We start from the raw sequence: 24,473 nt of genomic DNA, 5'->3' as shown, positions 1-24,473 counted from the left end.
CTTCTCGTGTTATAAAAATGATTGATGATGGCCATTATGAGTCCTGGTGGAAATTTTCTAGTGTAGAGATTCCATTTCTACCCTTGGTGGCCCTAATGATCAACGAACACGTTCTGTACATGTCTTGCTAGGTCACCTGGTCAGTGGAATACCAACAGTGCTGTTCTGTCTTGTTTTGGTCATCTGCTGACTGGGTGACCTTCACCATTGATTTACATGGGTTGTCCTCTATGTAAAACAATGTTCTTAGGCTAAGAAGTGAAGGTCCAAGTGCCAAGATTCCAAAATGCCCTTTTTCAGTTCCTGAGTCTCTCTTGGCTGATCTGTGCGAGGCTTGTAAGGTCATCTCCAACTCTAAGATCAGCTGATCTTTTTCTTACACAAAGATTTACTTCATGGTATCAAGAATTTGAGTAAAAGGGATGCTAATTAGACTTATGCCTAAATTAGTATTTGAGGTAAAAGCCTACTGTGGGTTTTTCCATTTTAATTGAAGGTGGATGAATTATGGGGTTGTTACTGCTTCCTTCTAGTAGAAGGTAAGTAAGTTTACCTGCATGAAAATTCATATATTTCTGTAGCATTATTTAAAGCTTTACTTGTTCATTGCCCTGAGAAAGTAGTGTTACTTCTTTTGCAGCTCCAAAAGTAGTATCCATGTCATTAATTTGTCACTCTTTCATTTTTTGGAGGCGCTTATGCTCTTCTCCCCTATTTCATTGTTTGGAGACCTCCTCCACCCCCGGTTGAAGAAAGCGAACTACGTAGGTGGCCTTTGAATTTCTTGGAATCAAAGTTTACAGTTGGGGTAAGCATTGATTTGCATTGAAAAAAGAAAATAATACGGATTGTGTTTGGGGAAGTCAAGCCTAACAATGGTGCCAGTTGAATGCGTAAGGGCATACTGGTAATTTACCACAAACGGCACACTGACGGCAGTTGTCATTAATGGTATTCTGTGCTAACAGACGTAAACTTAATGGTATATGGTGAATTAAAACATTTCGTGTGGTATATGTTGAATTTCGAAGAAACTCAGTGGTATATCATGAAATAAATATCAAATATTAAATATCATTTCAGAATTATGATTTCAAATAGCATAAGATAACATGACATATAAGGTAATATCAGATTGGAAAAATATTCATGAATAATCTCATTTATTGTCCATTTGCTATGAATAATTCCTACTATTGATTATTTTTGAATAATCCAACCTTAGTATAATTTTTGCTGACAGCACCCCTTATCACATTTTAACCGACTATTGTAGGTACCTACCACCAAAGAGGAGTGGAGTTAAACCTACGAGAAAGCATATGGAGGAAAAAGAAGTTAGTGTAACGGTTAATAGGTACCTATAGTTGTCAGTTAAAATGTGGAAAGGGTGTTGTTAGCAAAAAACATATAAAGATTGGATTATTCACAAATAATCAAGAGTAGAGATTATTCACGGCAGATGGACAATAGGTGGGATTATTCAGGACAATTTTTCCTATCAGATTTAGATATTGAATATTAGATGATATCAAATATTTAATAATATATCATAAATCAAAATTTAGATGATATATCAAATAATATATCATAAATAAATCAAAATATTATTCCTTATTTTTAGTCAATATCTACGGCTGAATAGTAACACTATTGATTAATTAATCTTATTTTATAATTTTTGTTTACTATGCATTAATTAATCTTATTTTATAATTTTTCTTAAATGGGTACATATAAACATTTGTCAGATTAATTTATTTTTGATTTGTCTTAATATATTTTTCATTGTAATAACTTTTTGTTTTGTGTACACATTAAAAAACACTTAATTTTTAAGAACCTCTCAAAAAAAAGTTCTCTCCTATATGAGTATGAGCTGTTATCGTTCTTCTCTCTCCAGATCTTGATCATAATTTTTTATGAGCGGGACACACTGGCTATGATGATGATGATCTCAAAAAAAAGTTATTTTTAAGAAAATAGTAATAAATGAAAAGAAAATTGTTTGGATAAAATTAAAAAATAGTTAAAATATATAGATGAAACTAAAAGAAAGTGGTAAGTCATTGTTCAAAAATAAAAATAATATAAATTAAATAGGACAGACTAAAATAAAAAAATAATACAAGTTGAATGAAAGGAGTAAATATGTAAAAATTGAACGAATAGCTATTAAGTGAGATATATCATATATTTGGTAGAGTATTAATTATGTCAAATATGACATCAAATATGATAATTCCAATAGCTTGCTCTACTTCATATATTATACGTGCAACTGATATTATACTTATAATTGAAAACGAAAATTTCCCACTATAACATGTTACAATTAATTATAAATATTTCAAAACAACGATAATATTATACTTATCAAATATCATATATTTCATCAGTTTTCTTTTATTTGCGACAATTAAAAATATACATATTAATACACTTTAAAATTGGTAATATCTTTAATTATACATAAATAAAAATTACTAGTATAAAAAATATATATTAAACTGATTCAAATTTTATTTTGACCCCATTATATAATCACATCACATATCATATCAACTTTAATACTTAGGATTCAACCCCCACGTAATCTGAAGCCTTTAAAGTTATTCTTCAGTGTTCGCATTCTATTATCTATCAACATTATTATATATACACTAAACTCGTACCAAAAACACAATACTCCAAAGTTGATAATCTTTTTCTTAAATTGTTCATTTGAATTTTAGAAAGTTTTAATTTTTATATGCAATAGTTTTTTCTGATACCATAAAAAAAAAAAAAATGGGGTGTTTGCGTGATGACGAAGAAAATGGAGCACTAAAAGAGAAGGAACCAAATGAAGCTATAGTTTATGTTAATGGTGAAAGAAAAGTATTCTCTAATGGTTTGGCTCATTTGACACTTCTTGAGTACCTTAGAGGTAATTGCTTCTTTTTTGTTCTTTTTTTATGATTGATTGTGTTTAATGTTAAGCGTGGTTTTGGGTACGTGCAAAGATCGAGCATAATCTGTCAAAATTAAAGGTATTTCAACATTAATATTATTTGATGACTTGTTTTAAGACGTTAAATTTTTATTAAAAAAATACTCCCTAAAGTAAATCAAATAAATTATTACAAATTATCACGAGTTGGATTTTATAATTCTCATGAATTTAGAATCGGATTTGAATTCAAAACAGATTCACTTATCCTCACATCACATGTATGATTGATTTTTGTTTTGCATTGAGAAAATGATTGAATTATAGATATCAAATGTCGTCTTTTTTCCCTCTTTAAATCCTAATTATAATTTTTATAAGAGGGTAACTGGTTATAATGATGATGAGTAATAGATATTTAAGGATAATAATAATAATAATAATAATAATAATAATAATGTAGTAGTATAAAACAATTAAAGAAAATCCAAAATATTGCAGAGCCGCAATTGGTTTGGGAATGAAAGGTTTGGGACAAGATGAGACAATAAATGAAGGTAGAAGGGAAACAGGGGAATTGGAATGGATTTGAAAATATTAGTGAATCTTTGAGATTTCAAAGCAGTAATGTATGGGAATCAGTAAAACGGGCCCTTATGACTACGGATCCGTCGTTTGATATAGATCCGAATCTAGCGGGTCTAAGAATTAGGACGTAGACTCGTAAAAATGAATTTGATCCGGATATAATTCATAGACATTCTTACATATAATATAATCACGAAAAATTCTTTTCTTGAATGAAATATTATAAACTTTTAAAGGCGGGAAGAGTTAAAATTAAATTAGCGTATAAATTATAGTAGATTTTTATTTAACCTCAGTTTATTGTGTTTGATATCGTTAATTTAGTTTTATGAATTTGTGAAATTTTTTAATTTTATGTTAGGTTAATTTATTTTGATTGCTTAATTATTAAGAAACGCATTTATTTTTTTAAAAATTAATATTTATAGTATAGTAGCATAGTCTTTCACTTGTGAGCTCAAAATTATTTTGTAATATAACCTATTCTATAGATTCTCACATTATATACTATGAGATGATAATCTTAAGTATTTTATACTCATTATATTTATAGTTTAATCTTATTTTATATATTGCGATTAATATGTAAGAAAAAATATAGTGAAATGAAATCATGTTTCAATCGTCTAATTGCATACTTTCATAATATTAAGTTTTTATAATTTTTAAATATATATAGTTCAATATATAAATGATCAAAATAACACATTGAATTACGTAAAAAGTTAAATGTAGCAAGTATCTGTATAATGGAACACAAGTATTTTTTTTTACAATAATACTACGTACTTTTTATCGACATTTAATAATAAAAAATGAAAAAAGATTTCCTCCTCTTCCCCACCCAGCCGGCAGCCACCCGTTCCCCCACCATCTGCCACCATTTTCCCAGCCCTCCCCTCATCCCCACTGCTACCCATCTCCTGATCTCCGTACCCACTTCAGACCACCGAATTCGAGTGTCCCCATCCCCCACATTTTCCGACATAGCATTCCCTCCCCCAGCAGCAGTCTCGCATCACCCACTGGCGAATGCCACGGTTACAACGCGTCAAATTGAAGCTTGCGCAACGGTGGCGTCCTGGGCGGTTCAGGGTTTAACAATGATTCCGTTCCGACTTTGGAGGTGGTAACAATGGTGGTTGAATTAGGGTGGTCGATTTGAGGGTGTAGGTCAATTTGGGGGAAGGTTATGGTTAAATTATGAGGGGCAAACTTCTACAATAGATTGAATTATTAGTATTAATATATAATAATGGGAGATTATTATAAGAGGAGAAATAAAAGGTTTATTTCGTATTATCTAGTAATATCATTTAAAATTACAATGATATATATTTTTTTTGTTGTATTCGACTTTTTTTTACGCAATCTAATATGTTATTTTGATTGTTTATACATTAAATTATATATAACTAAAATAAAAGGTTAATATCATAAAAATTTTCGATTAGACAATTCAATCAAGATCCTATTCTTACACACTAGCCACGGTTAATGAAATAAATATAAAAGACAAATAGTATCAATGACCATAATGTAACACGTATTTGATGAAGTACCATTTAACTCTTTAGTACTTACCATATAAAGGAATGCAGTAAATTTTATGGAAATTCTATGATTAAAACTTCCACAACTTATATTTGTGAATTGTATAGAACCTTGACAATAGTATTTAGAGGAATGATTATATAAGAGAAATGTGAAGGGTTGCCTTTAATGAGAAAAGGGGTGTTTTTGATCTTAATTTGTAGTTTGTACACCTATCTTATTGAAGAATTCACATTTGAGAAATTATGAAGAAAATAATGCTTATTTAGTTATTTTATTTTATTTTATTTGATTACATGGTGGTTGATGAAAAGGGAGCGCTAAGTGAAAATCAAATTCAGGTTCTTACTTTGGGAGACAGGTCATTGCTCCAACTGAGAAAAGACTTGATTCTCAGACTCAGTAGTCATTTAGTTTTAAAGAATGGTTTCATAGTGGAAAATGAAATAAGTAATCTAAGAATTTTAATGAGTTCCAAAATTTTTCTGCCTAAGATATGTACATATAATGACAGTCGAGTCGAGTTTGTACTGTATATATGCAGAGATGAGTGTTCAGCCGACCCTTGAAACACCTGCATGAAGGAGCTTGAGGCAGATCATCTTAAGTCTTGGTGGTTTTGAGTGCAGGTCAGGGTCTTACCGGAACAAAATTAGGCTGCGGCGAAGGAGGTTGTGGTGCTTGTACTGTCATGGTCTCTTACTTTGATTGGCAGCGCCAGATATGTGTGTAAGTCTCTTCAATTCAAAAACCTGTCCTGTTTATTAACTGTGCGTTTTAATATCTGGTAGCATGGTTCTAGAATCTGATTTTAGGACTAAAAATGTGTATGTAAAGTACCAATTCAGGCTGTTATGTATACTGCCTCCATTTTGAAATACTTGCTACACAAGTATTTTTGATATTGTTCGTTGTTCAAGCTTATTTTATATCAGCTAGTGTGTAAGATACAATATAGTCAAGTAAGATCTTGTTTGAATCGTTTAATCGCTTATTTTTATAATATCAAATTTTTATAATCTTTAGTTATGCATAGCTTTTTTCTGAGCATTTATCAGTGGATCTTTCTCGAGCTGAGGATTTGCCGCACTCTCCTTTATGGGTATGAGTTGTCGCCTTCCTTCCCTCACCAGACCCTGTTCGCGGGATACACTGGGTATGATGATGATGATGATTCATAACTTTAATTGCATCTAGTAAAATGTAGCAGATATAATGGAACAAAAGAATTATGTAAAGGTTATTCGACTATTTGTTGTACTGCCCAAAGAAGATATGGAAGTATGGAACGTATGTTGGTGTTGCTGCTATAGTCCATCTTTCATGTTGTGTGCAAAATGCAAATCAATACTCCATCTACCCCTTTGAATTAGCTACAATGCGTCCAAAACAATCTTACTTTGATTTGTGTAATGTAACAAATTCAAAGAGACAAATGGATGCATGTAAGTACATGTGGTTCTAGATATCATCTTACTTTTCAATGAAAGAAGAATGAATTGAATCCAAATTTGGTTCTCTGTGTTCGTCTTGTACCAGGCACCATGCAGTTAACGCATGCTTGGCTCCTGTATACTCTGTTGAAGGAATGCATGTAATCACCGTAGAGGGTATTGGAAAACGTAAACTTGGCCTGCATCCTGTGCAGGTACGAAACGATCTCATCTTTTATATATAATTTCGTTGAAGGCTGTAGAGGTTCAAAAAGTACCTCAATCGATTTCTCCCAAATTCTAGAAGTTCCTCGATATATATTATTGCTATCTTTGCAGCAATCTCTAGCAAGTGCACATGGCTCACAGTGTGGATTTTGTACTCCTGGATTTGTCATGTCCATGTATTCTTTATTAAGATCTCGCCAGGATCCTCCAACTGAACAGGAAATTGAAGAAAGTCTAGCCGGGAACTTATGTCGTTGCACGGGTTATAGGCCAATTATTGATGCATTCAGAGTTTTTGCTAAAACTGATGATAAGATATACACTACCAATAACATATCAAGCTGTCAAGGCAATGAGTTTATTTGCCCATCAACTGGTAAACCCTGCTCGTGTGGACAAAATTCCGACGGCAATGCTGAAAATGGAAAAGAAACTGAAGCTTGCAATGATAAGGAGCTTATTTTTCCCCCTGAGCTATTGCTTCGGAGACCTTCGTTTTTCAGTTTGACAGGTTCAGATGGACTTAAGTGGTACCGACCTTTGTCGCTTCAACACGTTCTTGAGTTAAAAGCCAAACATCCTGATGCCAAGTTGGTCACTGGCAACACCGAGATTGGAATTGAAATGAGGCTGAAGAGAATGCAATATAAAATTCTCGTCTCAGTTGCGCAAGTCACAGAGTTAAATATTTTAAATGTGAAAGATGATGGATTGGAGATCGGAGCTGCTGTGCGGCTTTCCGAGCTTTTGAGTGTCCTAAGAAGAGTTTCTCGAGAACGTGCTGCTCATGAAACATCGTCATGTAATGCACTTATCGAGCAACTAAAATGGTTCGCAGGAACCCAGATTAGAAATATTGCATCGGTGGGTGGGAATATATGTACGGCGAGTCCAATATCAGATTTAAATCCTCTTTGGATGGCTGCCGGAACAAGGTTTCAAATCATTAATAGCACGGGAAACAGAAGAACGGTGTTGGCAGAAAACTTTTTTGTGGGTTATCGTTTGGTGGATTTGTCTAGTGATGAGATCTTACTATCGATCTATTTGCCATGGACGAGACCTTTAGAGTTCGTGAAAGAGTTTAAGCAGGCTCATCGTAGAGATGATGATATAGCATTAGTAAATGCTGGGATGCGCGTTCACCTTGAGGAAAAGGATCAAGGTTGGCTCGTAAGAGATGCTTCAATTGTTTTTGGAGGGGTTGCTGCTGTATCCTTTATTGCATCTAATGTGAAAAAATTTCTCATAGGAAAGACTTGGAACAATGAGCTTCTGAAAGGGGCTTTAGATATCTTGGAGAACGACATTTCATTGGATAAAGATGCACCAGGTGGGATGGTGGAGTTCCGAAAATCTTTGACTTTGAGTTTTTTCTTCAAATTTTTCCTCTGGGTTTCTCGAGAAGTGTCTATTAAGACTTCGTTGACAGAAATAATGCCATCATTCTGTCAGTCAGCAATACAGAAATCCCATAGGCCATCGATTGTGGGCAGTCAGGACTATGAGATTGTTAAACATGGGACTGCTGTTGGATCTCCAGAGGTTCATTTATCTTCAGCTCTACAGGTGTGTCACAAATTTGCAATCTGTAGTTGCACTTATCCTCTTTTTTACCTTAGAAATTTTGTTTTGTTTTTCATGTTTCTGTTTTGGTTTCTGGGAAGGTATGAGCGGGGTTATTTTCGATAGTGTATAACATATCTTTTGGGGCTTCAACCATCAGCTTAAGCATTTGGTTAAGTTGGTTTCTTGACATGGTATCAAAAGCCAACGTAACAAAAGAGTCGCGGCTTTGAATTTCATCCCCTTATTTCAAGTGGAATATTTAGCACCATGAATGGAGATAACATGTGTTGCATTCATGCTTTTATCCCAAAAGGCTCTCCCGGTTTCAGCTGAAGGTTTCATGGTGCACGTTTTTGACTCCCTACAAAAAACTGTTCTTTGAGGTCAAAGGCTGAAATGTGATTCAGTAATGCAACATATTATCAAGTGTAATGTCAATGTACCTGATGCTTTGATTTGATGTCTTGTATTTCTAGCCAGATTTACAGTTTTCTTTGCACTTTTCAGGTCACAGGTGAGGTGGAGTATGTTGATGATGTGAAAATGCCGCCCTCCGGATTACATGCTGCATTCATTTTGAGTAGTAAGCCTCATGCCCGCATAATCTCTATTGACGACTCTGGTGCAAAGTCCTCACCTGGGTTTGCTGGCGTATTCTACGCCAAAGATGTCCCTGGGGATAATCGTATTGGACCTATCTTCCATGATGAGGAGCTTTTTGCTTCGGAATTGGTAACTTGTGTAGGCCAGGCAATCGGAATAGTTGTTGCTGATACTCATGAAAATGCAAAACTAGCAGCTAGAAGTGTGCACGTAGTATACGAAGAGCTACCTGCTATTTTATCTATAGAGGATGCAATAAAGCGTAAAAGTTTTCATCCGGGTTCGGAGAGGCAACTCAAGAAAGGTGATGCTGATCTCTGCTTTCACTCGGGCCAGTGTGACAAGATCATCGAAGGAGACGTACAAGTAGGCGGTCAGGAACATTTTTACTTGGAATCACAGAGCACTTTAGTATGGACAATGGACGGTGGTAATGAGGTCCATTTGATTTCATCTACTCAAGTATGTATCACCCTAGAGTTACTGATTTTTGTTTGTGCGCGATAAATCAATGAAAAAATTGATATTAATGATCCAACTTTTCGCCCATCTTCTGTGAATAATCATAACTTTGGATATTTTTTAATAAACCAATCTTTGCCCTTTGTTTGCTGTCAGCATACTAATAGGGTATGATGATATAAAAATAAAAGTTTATGTTGATAGCAAACTAAGGGCAAAGATTGGATTATTAAAAAATAATCCGAAGGTAAAATTATTTACAGCAGATGGGTGAAAGACTAGATTATTAATATCATTTTTTCCTAAATCAATATCATCATGAAATATTTATTTTACTGTCTTTGGAATAAAAGTTATCCTGTATTTTGTTGGTATAATTAGTTGGTTTGTTTTGCTTATAATATTTATTTCACAGGCGCTTCAACAGCACCAGAAGTACGTCAGTCGTGTACTTAGTCTTCCTATGTCAAAAGTAGTATGCAAAACCAAGAGAATTGGCGGTGGGTTTGGTGGCAAGGAGACACGATCAGCATTTGTCGCTGCTGCGGCTTCAGTTCCTTCCTATCTCTTAAATCGGCATGTAAAACTCATCTTAGATCGAGATGTAGACATGATGATAACTGGAAAGCGTCACAGTTTTCTTGGAAAGTACAAGGTATACAGTTTATGTTTATTAGTCGGATAATTTACTATGATTCCATTCGACAATGCGATTGGTGTGCAAGTAGTGCGTTTTATTTCTCGTCGGTGAAGGTGGCTTATGAACTGTTTCGAGAATTTGGTGTTGGTATATATTGACTTTATCGGTGTAATATAACACATCTTACAGGTAGGATTTACAAGTGAAGGGAAGGTGCTGGCGCTAGACCTTGAGCTTTATAATAATGCTGGAAATTCTTATGATCTCTCTCTTGCTGTCCTTGAACGTGCAATGTTTCAATCGGAGAATGTGTATGAGATTCCAAATGTAGATATAAAAGGAAATGTATGCTACACAAATTTCCCGAGCAACACCGCCTTCCGTGGATTTGGTGGTCCTCAAGCAATGCTTATCGCGGAAAATTGGATCCACAGAATAGCCATGGAACTCAAGAAGAGTCCTGAGGAGATCAGAGTAAGACTACTAGTTGGGTTGGTGTGTGTATGTGTGTGTATAATCAAGCTTTATTTGATCATTCTGAATTGCTTTTCTGTCTCAGGAAATAAATTTTCAAAGTGAAGGATCCATATTGCATTACGGTCAAGTAATTGAGCATTTTACATTACCGCAACTGTGGAATCAACTCAAATTATCATGCGACTTTCCAAGGGCGCGTGTGGAGGTTGACGAGTTTAACATTCAGAATCAATGGAAAAAACGTGGAATCGCTATGGTTCCAACAAAATTTGGCATATCTTTTCCAATAAAGTTTGCGAACCAGGTAATTTAGTATATATTGTAAATGGCGCAAGCAAAAAAAAGCTGTACATGACAATTTAAACCTCACTGAAGTAACTATTCTTTACTGCAAAATTCAATTCTTATCGGTATGAATGTTTAATAGACGGTGAGCTTGTCATCATACACATGGATGTCTGCGCGACTGCTAATAAGCTATGTTACTTGGACTCAGGTACTGATGTTGGATACTGGTACGTGTCAATGTGTCGGATACGTCTAAATATTCAATTTTACGCTTAAAATGAAGTGTCTAAGTGCCATACCAATGTCCGAGAATCAAGGATCGGACACGGGTACGTGAAGTAAAATGAAGAGTCCGAGTAACATAACTAATAAGTTCATAGGAAATATTTAAAGCGAAGGATATGTTTATAAAGAGAAGAAGCGAAGGTTGTTCTAGTGTTCTTGATTCAAGTATTAATTAAGTGCGATGATTGCAGGCAGGATCTCTTGTCCAAGTTTATACTGACGGCACAGTACTAGTTACCCATGGAGGTGTTGAGATGGGGCAAGGTTTACATACGAAAGTTGCTCAGATTGCTGCTTCTGCTTTTAATATTCCTCTGGGTTCTGTATTCATATCAGAGACTAGTACAGATAAGGTAACAAAATGACTGAAAATTAATTCAATATAATCCATAATGCTCGACTAATTTACAGTAAAAGAAACAAAAATCTAAAGAGCTATAATAGTCTTACATGCATGTTTTTATCTGTTTACTTCATTGACAGGTTCCAAATTCATCGCCTACTGCTGCATCAGCGAGTTCTGATTTGTACGGTGCTGCAGTTCTAGATGCTTGTGAGCAAATAAAAAAACGGATGGAACCTATTGCTTCGAAAAAGATCTTTAATTCATTTGCTGAGGTGCGTGTACTGTCGTATGTGTAGATGTATGATAACCTCTTTTGACATTTTTTGTTGCATTGTAACATTTTGTGCTTTTGTCCTTTCAGCTGGCCACTGCATGCTATCTTGAGAGAATCGACCTATCTGCTCATGGATTCTATGCTTCTCCTGATGTTGGTTTTGATTGGACAACCGGAAAGGGTAATCCTTTCAGGTATTTTACTTATGGTGCTGCTTTTGCCGAGGTTGAAGTAGATACGCTGACGGGTGATTTTCATACAAGAGTAGCTGATATCATTCTTGATCTTGGGTATTCTCTAAATCCAGCAATTGATGTCGGTCAGGTAAACATCACTACGGAAGGCTCTTCTTTGACGATATCCGTCATGTGTCAATATAACCCACATGTGATCTCACGTCGAAAAATTAGAGAGAGATTGACAAACATATACGCTTGATGGGCTACTCCTATTTGGTTTTAGGACGGAACTTCATCAGGCTTGTGTGCAATCAACTCCCATCTTTGCAATCAACTCCCATCTGGTTCGGGTCTTGTTGTGTACAAGCCCAATGACATATTTATCAGCATGTTCCTTTCTTCACGTCCTTTGTTCATTACAGATTGAAGGAGCATTTATACAAGGGTTCGGTTGGGTTGCTTTAGAGGAGCTGAAATGGGGAGATGCAGCTCATAAGTGGATACCTCCAGGCTTCTTGTATACATGTGGACCCGGGAATTACAAAATTCCATCCTTGAACGATATTCCATTAAAGTTCAATGTTTCGCTTTTGAAGGTTAGTGCACTGTCATTTCCTGCTTCAATAATCAATATACATTGAGGACGTGTGTTTTATTAGCATTTTTGGTCTGATCTGGGGGTGTTTCGGTAGTTGTGAGCTGCATTAGGTTTTTAATATATACAATAATCAATATACAATGAGGATGCTCCGGTTTTTCGTATTGCCAAATATCGGTTGAGACTATGAGTATCTACATAATTGGTCTAAAACACATTTATTACACCTTTACCACGAGGTTAGTATCAGTTGGGTAGTTCTCAAAACCTTTGCAATGCTACCGATACGATACAATGCTGTCTTATTTTTACACTATGCTAACTATTGTCTTATTGGAGATAATTGATAAGTGGTAGGAGTATCTTTTAGAGTAGGTTTGTTTTCTTGTATTCGATTGCAATATATAAAAACGAAGATCCATAAAGAAGGTAAAATTCATTATTTCGTGTTCGTTACTTTCATAACCTAAGTTTTCTATAATTTGCATAACCTAAGTTACTAAGGATTTCGGTTTGATATGCAGGGAGTACCAAATGTTAAGGCCATACATTCCTCTAAAGGGGTTGGTGAACCTCCGTTCTTTCTTGCATCTGCTGTCTTTTTCGCTATCAAGGATGCTATTACAGCGGCTAGAGCACAAGCAGGTTACAACGGGTGGTTTCCTCTCGACAATCCTGCTACACCTGAGAGAATTCGCATGGCCTGTACTGATGAGTTTACTTCAAGATTTGTCGATTCAAATTTTCGTCCTAAACTCAGTGTTTGAACGTGTTCTTATGGCTTAGAGAATTCGCATGGCCTTGTTGTTTAGAAGAAATCTCCGATACAAGTTGTCAGTCGTCACTTGGCTTTCTCTACATTCTGGAAAGTCGTCACTAGGTTTAGTAGAAATTTGAAAGGAAAAAAACCTCACCCATTTTTAATTATGGCTTATATGCAAGGTTTTGTGAAGGAAACCTGAACATTTAGATTGGTAAGAACTGGAAATTGTTCCTCTGTTTCTTGTAATCTTGAGCTTGTTTTACTTATTTTCGTATTCGGATATTCGCCCTTGCAGACTATAGTTACTCTTACGTCTTTTTGAGTTTGCCCCGCTATCAACCACAAATAACTCGCATATAATTTCGTTCAATGCTGCAAGTGCAAGCTTACATGAATCGAAGAAGTGAACAAATACAAGTGCTAGTTCGTACATCAGTTTTGGCTCATTTATGCTGTAGGTTAGCAACTTTTGATCTGTGCAGAGCCAAGGCTATGCCTACGTCGCTTGCTTCATGTGAATGAAAGCAATAGTTCGTATGTCTATCCTTCATGGTCGTTCCACTGCGGAATGCTCTCCTTATTTCTCCTGCTTGGATGTTTTTGCACGACCTTTGTTCATTACAGATTGAAATTTTATATTGAGACAAATCAAATATGACTATAGTTTAACTTAAGCAAACTTTTTATCTAGGTTTGCGACAACTAATAAGTGGATACCTCCTGACTTCCTGTATACATGGAATTACGAAATTCTATCTTTGAATAAATTTTTTGAAAGTTAGCCCTTCGATTACTTGAGTTCGCCCTATTATCAATCACAAAATAAAATTTTACGCCCCATCTGTTTTAAACAATAATGATATGAAAAGATTACTTGCAGTAATCATACTAAATTGGTAATAAATGCATTATTTATTTTTCAATTATATTAAAGAAATTGTAGGAGAGGTTTTACGTGTAATAAAATAAAAAAGTTGAACCTAATCTACAAATTATAAAATTATGTTGATAATACTTCACAATATAGATATAAGATATTACAGTTACGCTACAAGTTATGAGCTTTTCAAGGCGGATAAGGCTTCTTTAGTTGTAGCTGAGATTACAGCATCAGAGGCATTAGGCAAGTAATAGTATTTTCCTGCAGAAGAAATTGAAATTCTTTCAGGAAAGTAAGCATATCGAAATTAGAAGAAAATGTGCTTTCGGTTACAATACCTTGCGCGATTCTAGCTATTTCTTTGGCAAAGCCAGTGGATACAAATTTGTTTTCTGTGTCAATAACGAGCAGTGACATTCCTGCTTTGTAAATTTTACCAGCCACTTCGAGAATCTCATCCTAGTGAAGGACACAACACCGAAAATTTTTCAATTGAGAAACATTCAAATATATTACCGAAATGTCGATATATTTTGACATTGTTATAAGTTACAATGACGATATTGGACTTCAAAATTCAAACTTCAAAAGGTAAAAGTACCTTCAACTCTTGCGCAGAAGGCCGTGGGGCATCTGCAGGAACTGCTTCTGGGTCTGTAGATCGTTTCAACGATATGTTTGCCCGACCATCAGTTATAGCAACAATCATGATGCGTCCAACATCTCCACTTTTTTCTGCATTTAGTCCAACCCTCACAGCCTATGCATGTATAAGGACGAAAGAATCAGAGACAGGACCATGTCATTGTCTGAATAAGCAATAAATCTACTTTTTACATGATGCAGATGCAAATGCAGATGAGGCTGGGTATAAGCAGTTTATAATACTAACCGTTGTAAGACCGTGAGCTAGAGGAGAACCTCCACCACATGGAAGTCTTTCGAGACGTTTTCTTGCCATTGAAATTGATCTGGAAGGAGGCAGAAGAATTTCCGCAGCGTCCCCTCGAAATGGAATGATAGAGACCTAACATAGTCAAGAAAACATCAGCATAGAGAAACTCCAAAATATATAATTCTCAAAAATGATCAGGCACAAAAAGGGATTTATTAATGCCTCCATTTGCAGAGAGTTGAGAACATTAAAGAAAATATATACGTATGATAGTCCATGTCTGATAAAGGAGATACTGCATAGAGCAGGTGTAACACAAAAGTATCTGGCAGTAAAACGGGTATCCCTTGAGAACTTTTGGTTATTATTTAAGATTCAAATTCAAAAGTTGTAGAAGAAGAAAATGTCACATCTAACATCATCCAAACAATATATATGCCTTAGATGCCCACGTGTCTACACTGTATATATTATGCAGTAATGGTGCCACAACTTCGAGATCACGAACTCTCGAATATCATCCCATTGGGGACATAGTTCTAGTTAAATCATGTTTTAAATGAAATGGTTAGGGATTCCAATATCAAAAGGGAAAACCAAGATGTTGAAAGATTGAATCCGTCGGGAATAGACAAAAATAACTGTATATGAAAGAATTGGGAGGGAGGAGTTGATGAGAATATTTCTCAGCCATAGACCCAAATGTGTCAACAGATATACTATGGAGTCACATACAAGTGCAGCTGTTCTCAATCTTTCCTCAAGTTGATAGTGACAAATATGTATGCACCTTAATCACTGGACAAAATCTACTCTGAACCAACAGGCGGACAAAAAGTACCGAACCATTCCATTAAATGGTTTTCAATAATGCACATGAATCAGCAGCATCTGAATAGCAATGGTGTGGAGGAGGGAAGCATAAAATAGACCACATTTTTCCTCTGAGAATTCGTCTCAATAACAAACTGGATCCTAATATATTCCTCCTTTTCTGACTATTCACAGATGAGGTTCAAAAAATATAAAATGGATTCATATTCTCCCTCCCAATTCCTCCCCTAAAATCCTGTCATTCAAAAGCACTGTAAAGGAGGGTAAATGAAGTCCTACGCCTTCCCTTCCTTTCCCTCAAAATATTGCATTACTTCCTCAAAAAAGATAGACATCATAATTATATGAAACCTCAAGAGTAAAACCTTCTACCTTACAAATTAGATGCAATAGTTGATTGATAAATGATCCTCTAGGAGGTCATTTAGTATGCTTCCATTTCAAAACTAAAAAACGGAACAAAGAACTCTAAATGATAATGGCTATTCTCTTAAGCACGGCAGTGCTAGCGAACTCAAAATATTGTAGCTGTAAATCGAGGAATTCCAGTATACAGGCCTGACAAAAATTAACAATGGCACAACACAAGTGAAAATCACATTTCTTTTTACAAATGCTTTTGAACTTATCCCTGCAAGGCTGCATGATGCAACATTAGATGAGCATATGCTATGTTTGGCAGAAGGAATTTGTGCAACTGCGCCAAAGTCATCAAGAGTGATCATATGTCGAATCTATAATTTGCATTAGATTCACCTGATCTCTGCTAGTGTAGCTCTCAGCCAACAACTTAAGTGCTGCACCCTTTGCATTCTGCATACGGTTCAATGCCATGCTACCACTAGCATCAACCACAAATATAACCTGCCATTAAACCATTATCAAGCCAAAGAACAAAAAACAATAATCATGCCAAAGAAAAAATGGTATCAATAGTGATGCCTTTTCTCTAAATTATTTTCATGATCATAGAAGGTTGTCATTCTGCTATGTTTCTAAGGTCGGTATGCTCTGAAAATCAAATTCTAAGTATTTTAGAATTGCAGGGAAGACATAAAGTACGGAGGAAAATGGCAGAAATATAGAAGTGACAAAAAGATTCAGCAAGCAGCACATACCAAAGCCCCTGCTTTTCTAGCCATTCTTTTTGCTCTCATGTCCATCTTTTCCACAAAAACTTTCCTCCCCTTCTGTGTATTCTTGTCCTTCCTTAGTTTTTGATATGGAGCAGCAGCTCTCAGAGTTGCATCCACAGCTAATCTCTTGACAGGACCCTGCTCAAAAAACATTGGATTAGGAATTATATACCAAATTTATAAGAGGCAACCTCCAGAATAATCGAGTCAAGAAACATTTCATCACATGTGTTGTTCTGGAAGTCTTATTGAGTCAAAAATGAATTGCAATATTTTGTCTCTTTTATGCCTTTCTTGGGACAGGCTAGGGGCTGGGGCACTGGGGAAAGTAGACTGACAAGCCTTGGTGCGGGACAAGAGAAACCCTTGTATCCACTGGCCTATTGCAGACTGAGAGAAAGTGAAGAAGCTCAGAAGAGTAAATAAAGATTAGTCAGGTTGTGATAAGCTAGAAACCTTTGGAAGCATAGGCTTAACGTAGCGGCCTCGGTCCTCTGAAAATATGACATTCTTGGCTCTCCCAGCCTTCCCTTTACGTCTCTGAGCTTGCTGGGCAAAGAAAAGAAGTTTCTCATCCACCAAACCTCCTTCCGCATCAAAGATAAATTCTTCAGGTATTTGCTCTTGCTGTTCATTTTCCTCATCATTCTCATCCTGCAACATATGATAATACCTCCTTAAAGGTATTTAGAGAACAAGCCAAAACTCACATCACAATCAAGAGCAAGGAGAACTTGAAAAGGGGAAAAGAACCTCTTGGTCTTCCTCCTCATTCTGCTCTTCAGCGGAGTCCTGATTTTGTTGAGGAGGTGGTGGTGGTGGCGGCGGCTGCTGATTCTGATTTTCTGGGGGTCTTTCCTGAACGATTGAGCGAGGAAGAATAACCAGCTCAACCTGAAAGAAACTATACAATTCAAACGGAGATCATGGTTACTGTTCCTACAATACTACAAGACGACCACTGGTACACAGGAAAGAATGAAGCTAAAATCTAGGAGCCAAAAGGCCCAAAGCTTTTGAGCTACGATTCTTTACCAGTTCAGTTAGTTATGATTCCTTGACTTTTTCCGGTAACCCAAGAAAAGCTGACTTTAGAATTTAAAATGTAACAAACTAGGGAAAAGCAGAAAGGCAACAAAGTGTAAATGAAAGACACTTAACAGCTTTCTTTAGGTCATCCACGTTGACTTTTTCACGTCCTTCTAAAGCAGCCAGGCATTTGGCAACACGCATAGCATACAACTCAGCTCTGTGACCCTGCAAATTGTTAGGTATAATGTTCAAGATGTATTCAATCACCAATTAAGCAAGTGTACACTTCATTCTACATTAGAGAGAAAGCATAGTTCAAACATTAATCTCAAACAGTAATTGGTAATACGTTAGATAAGAAACTTAATAGTGTGTTGACTAACACAGAATATGCAGCATGTATTTCATATCATCCATGACGTAAAATAAAGCAAGCCTTTCTCCACAAGACAAAGACCAACATCAACCTTCCCATTTGAAATTCTTAACAGTAGCAACCCATCAAAACTGAGCAACTGCTAATTCAGTTTGATGGATGTTAAAAACTCTTTTACTTGAGAATATCAGCATTCATCATCCTATATTATGCTAGTGTATAACATATCCTATTAGATATCCACATATTTAATGATATCTTTACAACACTAAAGTATACCCTTTGTCTATTTGACAACAAAATTATTTCATCCAAAAAGTGAGAAGCAGGATAGCAGACCACAACACAGAGCTCAAACATTGAAAGAGTTCAAAGCTTTAACACAGACCAACCAGAATAATTTACAATTGTCTGCTTTAATTGCAAAAGGCAAGTGTACTGTTACAGAAACAAACATGTGACTAAAATGGATCAAAACATGCAGAAAGATCTTTGAAAAAATTAGGCAAGCAAGAAAAATTATAAAAATATCACGATGAATCAAAAGAGGCCAAATTTGTAGAACCTGGCAACCACCTCGTATTGCTTCCATGACCAAGTATTTTAGTTGCTCCTTGCTGACAGTAACATCTTTCAAATATTCCCGTGCCAAAATGATCTGTAATATAGACCAACACAAAGCATTGAATATACATTTTAAAATCCATGTCGTAAGAAAGGCCAAAATGTTCATACCTCAAGACAGCAAAATGGCGGAGGTAAACTCTATTAATGTGAAAATTTTGTAACCTGATAAATGTATCTATCCTAATGCATGTCACTTGTGCCTAAGGAGAAGAGAAAGAGAGAGAGAGAGAGAGAATCCTTTGTAGTGAAGGGACTGTAATAGACTGAAAATTCATCCATACATATGCAAAGGAAAACGATGAAGACGGATCCAGTCCCAATGCAAACAAGCAATGCAAACTAACATAATAGCTTCCTATCTGCTCTAACTAACTTTTACCATATTTTCCCCTTGGTTAGTTACTTAGAGGGGCATAATGAGGTTACTTGTTACTACATATCTGGACTCGAATGGAGATGATAGATATACAGTAGGTAGCTCTCTCTCGCATCTAGAGATTTCTGAAAGATAATCAGAAAGAGGAGGCACCTTCTGTGGAGGTTGATGTCCCACTGTTCTAATTCTTTCTGCATTGAGTTATGAGAGATAATATGACAGAAAGTTCAGGGCAGAGTAACAGTATACTTCAATGAAGATGTTGAGGGGCAGAAGGATAGCTACAAAGTTTCCCAAGATCGCTCTTCAGAGGAGTGAAGCACAACTAGAATGTGATATATTTTCATTTACCATTTTTGGGGAGTTCTTATCATCCTCATCTGTTGCATTCATTCCGTTTCGTACATAAATTTGAAGAGTTTGCTTATCAATTTAAAATACAACTCCTTTGTTCTGGATGAGTTTTATAGGTGGCAAATTATTTATTAAAAACTTTCTAACCATTCAAGTCAATATGTTTCTGAGTAATAGTAGTCGTAGTTTCATTGAATTTTGCTTTACATGGTTTTTAAAATGATATATTTAATATCATTTAAAATATCTAACTACAACACCCATCACTTCCTCACTGTGTTCCTCACTGTGTACTAGGAAATTTAGCCTTCCATGATTCAGCATCTTTTGCATAATTCAAGAGTTCCAGGAAGGGAGGGTGAGAATAAATTTTGATGCTAAAAGAAGAAAGGATCAGAAAAGGTTCAAGTAATCAAAGTTTATCATATTAGAATAACAAGAACGCAAAAATAAAGACTTTTTTAAATAAACTGAATTTTATAAAGCCATGCTCTTATTCTGGATAGATGAGCTTGGGTAAAATACAGCATAATATCTTGTATTACCTGTGTTTTAGCAAATTCTGTTTCCTCCTCAACCATTTGAAACACTTCATTGCTTTGTTCCTGAAATTGTGTTGCGATTCCAACAGCTGCCACACGATCTTCAAAACTCATAGGAAGATCTGCACTGCAAAAGGATATGGAAGTTAGTGCAGTATAACAATAAAAAGTAACTTAATAATCTAGAAGAAGAAAGACAGACCCGAAAAAACATGCAGCTCAATGTGCAACGTGTATATCATCCATATGTACTTAAAAAGAGGTAGGGTAAGGAAAATGAAGGGAATATTACCAACAGTTAATGTAAAAACAACTTTGCATATTAGGAACCTTTAATGCTATACCTCAAATTAATTGCTATACGATCCAACAAATGCTCACGTACAGCACCCTCTTCTGGGTTATAGGTGGCAATTAATAAGGGCTTGCATGGATGACGGAAACTGATTCCTTCTCTTTCAACAATATTTACACCCTCGGTCAAGACATTTAGAAGAAGATTACTGATTCCTTCATCCAAAAGGTTTATCTCATCAACATATAAGACACCTCTATGAGCTTCAGCCAGAAGCCCAGGCTGGAAAACAGTGGTTCCTGTTTTCACCGATTCCTCAACATCAACAGACCCAATAAGTCTATCTTCTGTAACACCAAGAGGAATCTGCAAAGGGGCAAAGAAACAATGGATGGATAACAGTACAAAATCAAAATAGGTGATTTCATTAGGATTCTTACATGATGTGAAGTACCTGTATAAAAGGAGATTTTACAACTTTAGTCTTGATATTGCCAGAGGAATTATATTCAAGTTGATCAGCCAATCCATCTTCCCACCTTCACCATGTACACTTCATAACATGATTATGCAAGCAAACTAATCTAACACCCAAAAACGTAATACAAATGTATGAAGTGCATGAACTGGACTCGTTGGAATCTTAGACTTTGCCAATTAAACAACAATAAACGAAATAACTCAAACTACACACAAAGCAAATACTGGGAATAAGACAATGTATGTCAGTATGTGACATAAAGTTCCACAGGAGAACATAAAACAGACAACAAGAAGAAAATGCTCTTATTTTTAAGAAACCAAAATAGCAGGGGTCTATAATTATAGAATACGCAAATTATTTCACAAATTAAATCCAAATAACTCGAAGTAACCTTACTCTTCAGGGCAGGATGGATCAGCATTTGCAATGGAACCTACAACTACATCTATAGGTGGAAGAATAGCATGTAATCCACGTGCCATAATTGTTTTGGCCGTCCCTCGCTTCCCTGAAATGCCTATCCCTCCTATTTCGCGGTCAATAGCTCCAAGAAGAAGTGCAGTTTTGATAGCATCCTGCAAATGATTGTACCCACTTTTAAAAGAGAGAGAAGAGGCCACAAACAATAAATGTTAAGATAAGAAAACATATTTCAGTAAAGCATTATGATAGGCGCTTAAAACAAAACATCTTGACTAAGCTGATGAAGCGAATACAAGTTCTTCAATGATGATATCTACTCTTGACTATGAGCCTATTACTTATTTTTCTGAAAAATGCCGTGAAGCAACTGATTCACCAGCTTCATTCATAATTGACCAAAAATTAATACATTCAGGTATAATTAAATTAAAACCGGTTTTCTGGTTCATCAATTGTACTAGAATTTATGACATTTTTCCAGACACTTCACTCCCTCCATTACCAAATGAGTTCTGCCAGGTTGATCTTGGTCCACCTAGCCTTTTCTACATACATAGAAGTAATTAATTAGATGAACCAAGGACATCTTCATCACCAATTTACCTAGTAATCAAGTCAATAGAAAGCTGAATTATATGAACTTTGTAAATGATCTTCTGCAGTTCAGCTATTTTCTTGACTGATGAAGATTCTTCTCTTTTGTCATAGTATTCCTTTCTGCTTCTCACTAAAGCTTCCAGTCATGTAGTCAATTACAGGCATAAGCCTTGTCTAGTTTGAAGGTGCAATAGTTTGTCTACCAACTTAAGTTTAATGCAAGCATTTGGGGAATAAGGAGGTTGGCTGTTGCCAAAGCCAAGTTTTGGAGTTAATTGGTCTTATGTGCGTAATTTACAGCTCATAAAATTCCTCCTCGGTTATTTACAATCCATCTACTATTCTACTGGTGCCAAATTTTTATTTTGCCCAAGAATATTCTAACAGAAGTTCAAAGGTTCGGTAAACCATTTCAAAGGGCAGCGGATCTGCAAGACTCAAGTTACTTGAGATAAACTTTGCATCCTCAGAGTAGCATGAGTCTGGAATTTCAGAGCCATTATCACTCACAAAAAAATAAACTGTTGGCGAAGTAGATGGCTGGATTGATGACCCATCTGTGAGTTCTAAAGCTGCATCATGGAAGCTTATTCATGGATGCTGGATGTTGGCTTATATTAGCAATAAACAATTAATTCCCCAATTAAACTGTTACACAATAAGGCAGAAGCTTCAAGTACATATAGCCTTGGAAGAGTGGGTTTTTTAATAGTCAGGCGACTCAAAAAGACTTAATTTTTGGCTTGCTAATTTGTAATGGATAGGCATACCACAGCTTAGAGATTATTCAATTGCCATCTTGTAGATACTAGTCTTACAGATCGAGTGGAAGGTTCGAAGCTGAAACAAGACTCCTCAACACCAATTTTTCATTTCCCTTATGCTAAATCAGTGTCGCAACCTATGGTACATATGCTAAGGTTTATCAAGCCTTCCTTCAAATAACTTTAGTATTGAGCTACAGCATGCTTTCAGGTATGCTAAATTGCTATATGCTAATAATACCATGAGGATAGTAAGCTGCATCTCATGTTCTCACATTTATACTAACAGAATCATAGTAAGAAAAGGTCTCATTACCGTGTAGCAATTGAGCTTATCGCAATTGAAATATAGGCCGACACATCAGCAAAAACTATCCAATTGAGCGAATGTGACCGAAGCCGTATATATACACTATGATCTGAATTTAGAGAAAAAAAGTTCGATATCATAAATATTTCAAACCACCATTGACTTGCAGCCTATTCTCCCCAACTTTTTTGAAGTTCCATTCAGGCTTGCCCACCGCTTTCTCTCTCACATTTCTTCTACTCATATTTTCCAATACTTTAAGCTCAATTTAGTTCTTATAATATCAATCTATTCCATTCCTCATAAGTCGAGGAGCATATACCTTAACATGCATAGCAATAAGGTCAAAGACTCAAAATCACTGTCGATGAATTCTGATTCAAGGAAACAATGCACCAACTTTAACCATCGCATACCTAGAACTATCACTCCCTACTTTTTTATTGAAAAAAAAAACAAACTTCTTTATAAAAACATCAATCAAAATTTAACCATCGCAAACCAAGAACTATCCAAAACTAAATCTTACTCAAAATACAGCATATAGAACTAGAACAAACATGATATGTTGATAAAACTCTTCAAAATCACACAATGCAAACAAATTAATAAAATATTCAATTAAAATTTGACAGAAAATCAACAAGTGAGAGAAAAAGAAAGAAGGAAACTTGACCTGTCCAACAACAGCAGCAAGAGGAAAGAACTTACGTCCATAATCTTGTTCGTTAGGGTTTTCGGAATCAGAAACTACGGCACCATTTTCGGAATTCAAAGTTACAGCGGCACGAATTGTGAACGCCGACGAAGAACGGTGGACGTTGCGGCGACGAACGAGCTTAGAATAATTGAAAGAAAGTGGAAATGGTGGTTTATTGGAAGATGAATGGAGGAGAGAGAAGGATGATATCGAAGCTGGCGAATAGACCAGCGCCATTGTTGAACTTTTGAAGAAGATGACCAGATGAAGAAAATGAAGCTTGCTCTTTCACTTATCCGCTTCACTCTCATCCACTAATAAAATATTAAGAGTATAGTTCCAACATTATGAACTTGGTTTTTACATTCTTATTTTTTTTTTATTTTTCTTTGTTATTATCTTTTTTTTTAAAAAAAATTATCTAGAATAATCCAATATTTTTTTTATTTTTCTAAAAAAATTCCAACTATTAATTAATCGTGAATAATTCTAACTCTATAGGTATTTTCTTAGAGTAAATTTAAGTATTCGGATGACATGTTATAATAGGTAATTTATCAATAAAGTAAACTGAAAATTAATATAAGTTCAGAGAAAAATTAAAAACATTTACATAAAAAATTCCAAAA

At 35.5% G+C, this 24,473-nt stretch overlaps 2 protein-coding genes across 2 annotated transcripts; one reads left to right on the top strand and one right to left on the bottom strand.

Annotated features, from left to right (window-relative positions):
- The first annotated feature begins 2,790 nt into the window (after positions 1-2,790).
- On the top strand, positions 2,791-13,615 carry LOC130828882 (xanthine dehydrogenase 1-like). Its single transcript, XM_057694909.1, has 13 exons — positions 2,791-2,929; positions 5,704-5,803; positions 6,614-6,722; positions 6,847-8,304; positions 8,812-9,369; positions 9,785-10,024; positions 10,199-10,483; positions 10,569-10,790; positions 11,251-11,412; positions 11,543-11,677; positions 11,767-12,003; positions 12,281-12,454; positions 12,981-13,615. Exons 1-13 carry the CDS (start codon positions 2,791-2,793, stop codon positions 13,221-13,223), a joined length of 4,062 nt encoding a protein of 1,353 aa, XP_057550892.1. The 3' UTR covers positions 13,224-13,615.
- A 497-nt stretch (positions 13,616-14,112) lies between these two features.
- On the bottom strand, positions 14,113-24,196 carry LOC130828880 (magnesium-chelatase subunit ChlD, chloroplastic). The gene is made up of 15 exons (XM_057694908.1): positions 23,821-24,196; positions 21,447-21,625; positions 21,021-21,105; positions 20,616-20,932; positions 20,275-20,398; positions 18,938-19,030; positions 18,126-18,221; positions 17,718-17,858; positions 17,421-17,618; positions 16,947-17,102; positions 16,585-16,692; positions 14,992-15,126; positions 14,701-14,859; positions 14,438-14,558; positions 14,113-14,360 (listed from the first exon to the last, which is right to left on the bottom strand). Exons 1-15 carry the CDS (start codon positions 24,079-24,081, stop codon positions 14,275-14,277), a joined length of 2,259 nt encoding a protein of 752 aa, XP_057550891.1. The 5' UTR covers positions 24,082-24,196; the 3' UTR covers positions 14,113-14,274.
- Positions 24,197-24,473: the final 277 nt, after the last annotated feature.

The sequence above is a fragment of the Amaranthus tricolor genome, chromosome 12, assembly GCF_026212465.1.
Source record: "Amaranthus tricolor cultivar Red isolate AtriRed21 chromosome 12, ASM2621246v1, whole genome shotgun sequence".
In the NCBI taxonomy this organism is placed as follows: domain Eukaryota; kingdom Viridiplantae; phylum Streptophyta; class Magnoliopsida; order Caryophyllales; family Amaranthaceae; genus Amaranthus; species Amaranthus tricolor.
The sequence above is the reverse complement of the archived record's forward strand: the minus strand, read 5'-3'. Positions and strand labels throughout refer to the sequence as shown.

Coding starts and splice junctions, on each gene's coding strand:
- LOC130828882 (XM_057694909.1), top strand. CDS start 2,791: ATGGGGTGTTTGCGTGATGACGAAGAAAATGGAGCACTAAAAGAGAAG. Junction 11,678..11,766: donor TCTTTAATTCATTTGCTGAG/GTGCGTGTACTG, acceptor TTGTCCTTTCAG/CTGGCCACTGCATGCTATCT. Junction 12,004..12,280: donor CAGCAATTGATGTCGGTCAG/GTAAACATCACT, acceptor TGTTCATTACAG/ATTGAAGGAGCATTTATACA.
- LOC130828880 (XM_057694908.1), bottom strand. CDS start 24,081: ATGGCGCTGGTCTATTCGCCAGCTTCGATATCATCCTTCTCTCTCCTC. Junction 14,860..14,991: donor TAGCTCACGGTCTTACAACG/GTTAGTATTATA, acceptor ATACATGCATAG/GCTGTGAGGGTTGGACTAAA. Junction 14,559..14,700: donor CTTCTGCGCAAGAGTTGAAG/GTACTTTTACCT, acceptor GTCCTTCACTAG/GATGAGATTCTCGAAGTGGC.